This window comes from Sinocyclocheilus rhinocerous, unplaced genomic scaffold (assembly GCF_001515625.1).
Source record: "Sinocyclocheilus rhinocerous isolate Xijiao unplaced genomic scaffold, SAMN03320098_v1.1 scaffold689, whole genome shotgun sequence".
Taxonomy (NCBI): Eukaryota; Metazoa; Chordata; class Actinopteri; order Cypriniformes; family Cyprinidae; genus Sinocyclocheilus; species Sinocyclocheilus rhinocerous.
In genome coordinates this window covers 698,813-705,705 of record NW_015652129.1, presented here as the reverse complement: position 1 = coordinate 705,705, position 6,893 = coordinate 698,813, and the positions used below count along the sequence as shown (strand labels likewise).

Below are 6,893 nucleotides of genomic sequence, written 5' to 3'. Positions count from 1 at the left end.
TTTTCCCTCCTATTTATATTTCTGTGAAACAGGAAGCCATGGCTGGATAATTTCATGTTCATAATCACCCTGCAGTGCTCAAAACTGTGAATATGAATGGGAATATACTTCAGAGATATTTTACTCATAAGAATTCCTAGGGGTGCCAATAATTGTGCCCAACGTGTATTTGAGAAAAACATTTATTTCATAATGATATTTTCACCCATTTTAAATTCTTATTATCCAATGAAAGGTTAGATTTTTGTGAATTTTTTAAATAAAAGATCAAAAGGATTAACAATGCAGATTAATTTTCACAGCCGCCTTTGATCATATTTACCAAGGGTGCCGCTATTTTTGGTCATGACTGTAGCTTTGCAAGCTACAGGAAGTAGCTCTATTAGCTCTATTTCCTCTGTCTTTCTTGACCTCTCTCTGTCTCTCAATCTCTCTCTGTTTGCTCTATAACAAAAGATCTAATTAGAGCCGTGAGCAGCGGGCCAATGCGAGTAGTGCTCTAGGATCTCCCACTTCCAGGGATTCCTAAGCAGCAGAGCTGATCTGCGTCCCCAGAGCCCCTGCACGCATCAGTCGTCTCCCTGCCGCCCGCGGTGGATTGTGAGTACACATCAGCGGCAGATTAAATCCACTGAGTGGAAAGCAGCACATTCCTCGGCTCGACCACGGGGCAGAAATGACATGCATGAAAGGACCGAGACCAAGCACAACGGTTCGCAGAGGTCTTAATCCAAAGGAGAGTGTGTTTGTTGCATGACTGTTGTGACGTCTAATGCTATTGCATTTATTTCAAACGGATGCTTGTGCTTAAAGTCGCTCCAGAGGACTGGGAATGCTTTGGCGGAAGCATTTGGGTTAAGATTCACGACTTTGAGGGCCTCTCGCCACTGGGGCAAAAGTTTAACTGTTATTGGTATTGGGTCGCCTCACCATGACCACAGTGACCCCATGGGGCCCCAGGGCTTTCATAACAGACTGTGTGCAAGTCAGATGTCGGCGGATCTTAACATCTGTCACTGTTCACAAACCAGAAAAGGGCAAGCTGAGTTTATGAACAAATATACTTGTCCCAAGTGACTGGCTAACCTACTGACCTACTGTCTGGATGTGGTTACTGTACAGTCATCTCAACTTTGTTACCAACAAAATGTTTTCACATTTTAATAAACTGTAAAGTAATTCAAAAAAAAATGTTACTGTAAGAAATAATAATAAAATATTATGCCAAACTACTATTTTACTACTATTCACTATTTTGTTTATGTAAAGTGTTCACCGTAAAAGATGTGAATCAAAATCATTGTATACAAATTTAATTTTTAACGGCTTACACATTGATTAATGGATCTGAACAAAAAAGAAGCATCATGTGTTTTAGCGCCACACTGGAACAGAGAACATCTGATAGGATGTGTTCGTCAGGCCTCAGACAGGAAACCCGGGTCGGTGTCACTGGGTTCAGCATTTGTGGGAATGAATGAAAGAGTATCAGGTGTGCCGCAATACACACAACGTGTGGCCACTTTATCTGTGTCTGACAGAAGGCTAAAGTCACTATCAGACCATCTTCACCACAGAGACTAAGGAGAGCGGTGCGGGGTTATCTTCCACTCTGATAAATACAGATAAAGCTCAACCTACTGTTTGAGAGTCCCAAGTTTAAACTGCATGGCCATCAGTCAAGCCCAAACCAATAAAACTGAAATAATGATGGCCTTTGGTTGGCGAAAAAAAATTTCATATGTCAACTACAGCAATAAATATTTTATTTTCACATATGGCATGACACCAGTTGGGTGTCCACCAAGTGAAAGTGAGAGGACATTCTGTGCAAAAAAAAAATGCAAAGCTGCTGCTGGCCGATCATTTTGACAGTGTCAAGCCAGAGGTTATGGAGGGAAGGTCAGGGTCAAGCTGCACTAAGCAGCCCTTCTTTTCTGCACAGGAAGACCTTGTCCTTCCACAAACCAAATAAAGGCTTGGTGTGTAGAGCTGGCAGATGTTTCTAACCTGCTCGGCACTGCTCTCAACAAGTCTGAGGAAGTACATTAAAGAGAAAGTTCACCCAAAAAGGAAAATTCTGGCATCATTTATTCACCCTCGTTTTATTTTACAGTAAACCCATATGACTTTCTTTTGAAGAACACAAAGGCATTTGAGTATTTGAGTGACTACATTAAGTGGTTGCTCACACAGAATGCATTTTTGCCTCCCATTGCACTACTTTTCTATTATTTTATGTAAACCTGTACTTAGCGGACATCTTTTACTGCTGCGATTGCGTTGTTGGCAACGTTTTGCATTTGACATGGCATTTTACAGTGCACAGCAGTCAAGTTAGTTCACTTTTTTTTTTTTTTTTAAGTGCATTTTTTCCCATTTCACTGCTTGCATCTCACGTTTTTCAACTCAAAAACATGCTTGCTAGATGAATGTCTTTCACAATTGTGCTCGATTCTCACACCTTTTTCAGTGTCTCGGGCATGACACACATTCTAATGCTTAAGTCAAACTAAGCTCAAATTTTAAAAATTGTGTCTTCGATATCTTGTTTTTTTGTTAGACGATTCCTGTACTATATTTAAAGTCTTCTGAAACTATACAAAAGGAAAAGACTAATATATTGATCAATTGCACATATTCATCAATGATGCCAAATGCCACTGGTTCCTTATTACTTTGTGATTGATTGTGATGCACAAAATTTGAATATGTGCATTTTCAAAAGTGGTATGGAACACTTTTATTTTGCTTTTCACCATTTCCTTTGGTCATCATTCAATTTGATTATACGGAAAAGAGCAGCATGGACATTCTTGTAAATTTCTCTTTTTGTGGTCCACAGAACAAAAAGTTATACAGGTGAATAAATGATGAAAGAATTTTAATTTTGGGGTTCTATTCTTTATATAAATATATAAACCATCAGGAAAGCCCCAAATAACTTCACTCACCTGTGTTGTTCAGCAGCTTCATTATCAGGCAGCTCCATATCACACACCTCACATCTTTCTTTCTGGGTTTGGACCTCATGCTTTACATTCGCTGTGAAATCCCCAAGCTTGCTTAAGAACTCCCTCTGAATCAAGCTCTGATGGAAGAGCCCCCCATAGGCACTGAAATCCATCGACATGGCCAGGGAGGACGGCACATGTAGCGATGAGGCCATGGACACAGGCAAGGGCAGCATGCTTTCACTCTTATGGTTGGACGGGATAGAGCACAGCGAAGCGAAATGTCTATCAGCCAGACTGGCCATATTGACTAGACCCACTTGGCTGTTGTCTCCATGGGAATCAGCAGAACTATCGGTGGAGTGGAGCTCGCGGGCGCTGGTGATGACGCTACCTCTGGTCGGGGTTCCAGGAGTGTCCCGGAGCTGCCTGGAGTCGTTCCTGGGGAAGCCACCATCATGTTGGTAGTCCTCATCTACCTGCATCATCTCAGTCTTGATTTTATCTAAAAATGGAGATGAGTTACCAAGGTTGTTTGAGAAACTCTGGGCCATGTTTCCTTGGAGGACAGACTGCCCCATGCTCATCAGGCCCTCTACGGCTGCTTTAGTCGGGCTGACGGTTGAAAGACCCAGTTGGATGGACTCTGAAGATCTCTTATCGACCATGCTGACCAGCGCCAAGCGATGGCGATGGCCGGCGTCCTGTATGGAATGCTTTTTAGAGATAAATGTGCTCTTAAGGTACTTGATCTTGCGGTCATCGGCATCATCTGCGCTGTTCTCGTTCATGTTCACGTCTGTGTCGTTCTCTTCGGACGCCTGAATGGTTTCCAAGATCTTCAGACATTGCTCCTCCAAGTATTCTATCTCTAAAATCTCTGCGGCGTAGAGCAGGTCATCCAGGTCCTCCAGCTTGGCTTGGAGCGTGGCGGTGTAGGCGTACTCCAGAATCTGCTGGAAGGTCTTTGGTGAGAGGAAGTCCAGAGTGTAATGTTGGCTGTTGCGGTGGAACAGGATCTCAAACATCTTACTAGCACATGCGAGCACGGTTCTGTGGGCATGAAACTCCTGGCTGTCGACCATGATGACCACATCACACAATGTCCCAGAGAGGCGCATCTGGTTGGCCTTCTGCAGGAGCGATGTGGGGTGGCTGGGGTTCTGGAGGTGGATCGCACCCATTTTAGTCAAATCCATTACATCGACGTCTACCGAACCATCTCACGGATTTGCTTCTCTCCTTGAGTGCTCCTGTAAACGTCATTCAGTCATTTCACAAAAACAAGAATGAATACAAAATACACTCCGTCAAATGTGCAATGTTCATTCATCTCTGTTACACAGGTCATGTTAATCATCACTCAAACAGGTTAACACAGTGCTTTGAGGAAAAGTCGAAGGGGTGTTGTAGTTGTTGAATCTGTACAAAGGCACAAGACAATCGTCACAACATGTACTTAATGTTATGCAATCGCAGCGATAGTAGTGGAAAGCTACCAGGTGAAACTGAACCGACGGCATTCGGCACATGCTTGAGAGGAACTTGCTTTTCTGATATTGTTCTTCAGGCAAGAAACATAACTTGTTTTAATTGTACATTTAATTTTGTATTAACACTCTGGAACATTCCTACAGAAGAGAAAAATAAAAACTCACCCCAGGAGTGACATTTTAATCTGTTGTGACACGTACAGCTGCACTATAAAAAATATGCTAACACCAATTGTCTAAAAACAGTTGTATATTATTTACAGATCAGCTAATACCAACACAGATTTTTATGTTTAACTGTTCAATAACAATTGACATTTTTTTCTGTCACAATGACAACTAATAACGATAGTTTAACTAGTATTATAAGCATTTTGCAAAATCTTGGTGAAGCACAAATGGTTTTGTAAAAAGCATGAAATTATTTATCATTTTTATTTATTTTTTACCTTTGACTATTAATACAAACTGATAAATCCATATTCACAGTTTTCTACTTTGGACTCAACAAATGGTGCCATTTAATTCTAGCCCTGATCAATAACTGATTAAGTAGAACAGTGTGAATATGGGTAAAACAATATCTGTCAAACTGATTACGGGTCTGTCAGTAATATTTAATAACATTTATTAATATGTATTATTATTGTTGTTGTATTATTTTGACAGAACAGACCGTCAATAATTAAAGTGAAAAATATATAAACATCTAATAAAAAGTATCAATTCCTGAAAAAACGGCATTCTGCTTTTATGTCAAACCGCAAGATTATATTTTGTTTGTTTATTTATTTATTTTGCGCGTGAGTGAAATGCATTTCAGACATCAGAATTTGTCTTAAAAAGCCTCCGTTGGTACTAAACACTTCATTTAAGAAAATAGGTACGGATGCACCTTGTCCTTCATGACAAACCTGAAAAGGTTGAACACTCATAACCTTTCAGCCTTCAAATCACACAAATAAACAGAAACCGTGAGTTAGTTTATTGGAACCACATATCTATCTATCGACCTTTCCATATTAAATTTACGATTATATTACGCTTGCTAAATAAGACAGAATAAGCAACAGATCTGAGACAGCGAAGGCAGTCATGTTTCCTCCGCGCAACAGTCTGTATTCGCAGTCTTTTACAGCGCTGCCAAGCGCAAATGCACCTGATTGACAAGTTGTTTTAAGCAACATTCACAGCAGTTAGTTTATAAACGTAACCATTTTCATAACACTTCAAGTCTACGTGTCCCGAAAGCATAAATGAGCATGCAGGATCTGTGAACACTTATAGGCGTGGGCTGTATCTTTAAAGACAAAAAAACAAGTTGCATCCTCAACGCAAAATTAACTCATTCTCGCAGCACTTTCACCAACTAATAAGCATTTATCTTGCCAGTTTCAGCATCTGGAAGAACAATTAACGTTTAACCGGTGAAGTTATTTTCACTTACCTGCAATTGGCGCGTAAATTGAACACTTGTTATTAAGGCATCAACATACTGAGGTCCACAGGAGCCGCTTCACGCGCACTACACTCGCCGTGCGGATTCCAATCATCATCATCACCGTGACGTCAAAGCAATGGCTCGCTGTTTTCACTGAGGCGCGCCAAGACGCCGCGCGCACGAACCCTATGATCATTAGTGCTTTTAGGATGGAGCTGGAGAGGTAAACAGTACTGTGGTGTTCTGTTACTGGAATTAAACCAAAACTCCTAATAGTCATTTACATAAGACTGAAAATTAAAGTATTAAGACCAACTTACAGAGAAAAACACAGCCCGGTATGCAGTCAACTTACACTTTCCTCAGAGTATGTTTAACTTTAAAGAGCATGACTGCATTAAAAGAGCTTAGCTTGTCCATGAATGAAGGGGGGAAAGAATGAATGAGAATAAAACCACGCACAAAAGCACCGTGCCAATGAGTCTTACCTCATCTCCCACAGTCGTCTTATCTGGAGACATGCTGCTTCATTCCCTAAACGTACACTAACAGTGAAGGATAACCCTGAGAACATCAGAGAGCCGCTGTATTTTCTTGTCTACTTAATATTGCCACCTATTGCCACTCATCATTACAGTATGTTGTTTTCAGTTTTTGCAGAAACAGTTGAAGCACAAATACGGATGACGGATGAAATCGTTTCATTGCATTTTAATGCAGTCGCTACATGGGTCAAGGACAAGGATGTTCGAGATAATAAAAAGTTGTTTTCAGTGCAGTCTAATATTTATATTCATGTTTTATTCATACATTTTTTAAAATATTCATGTTAAAAAAAGTATTTAATGACAAAATGCCAAGTGGTGAAACCTTAAATGGATAGTTAACCCCAACCCTAAAATGATGTTATCATTTACTCACCCTCAAGTTATTCCACACGTGTAAGAGATTTATTTAATTATTTTTTTCTGTTGAGGACAAAAGATATTCTGAAGAATGTTGGTA

At 40.3% G+C, this 6,893-nt stretch overlaps 1 protein-coding gene across 2 annotated transcripts in view; it reads right to left on the bottom strand.

Annotated features, from left to right (window-relative positions):
* zbtb16b (zinc finger and BTB domain containing 16b) overlaps nt 1-6,268 on the bottom strand; it is a 76,635-nt gene extending 70,367 nt beyond the window's left edge. The window contains exons 1-2 of one of the 2 annotated variants that reach the window (XM_016518955.1): nt 5,895-6,268; nt 2,955-4,207 (exon numbers count right to left, since the gene is read on the bottom strand). In XM_016518955.1, coding sequence (XP_016374441.1) covers nt 2,955-4,153 — 1,199 coding nt within the window. In that variant the 5' untranslated portion in view covers nt 4,154-4,207; nt 5,895-6,268. The remainder of the gene's footprint in view (nt 1-2,954; nt 4,208-5,894) is intronic. The other variant, XM_016518954.1, reaches the window with a different exon arrangement.
* Nucleotides 6,269-6,893: the final 625 nt, after the last annotated feature.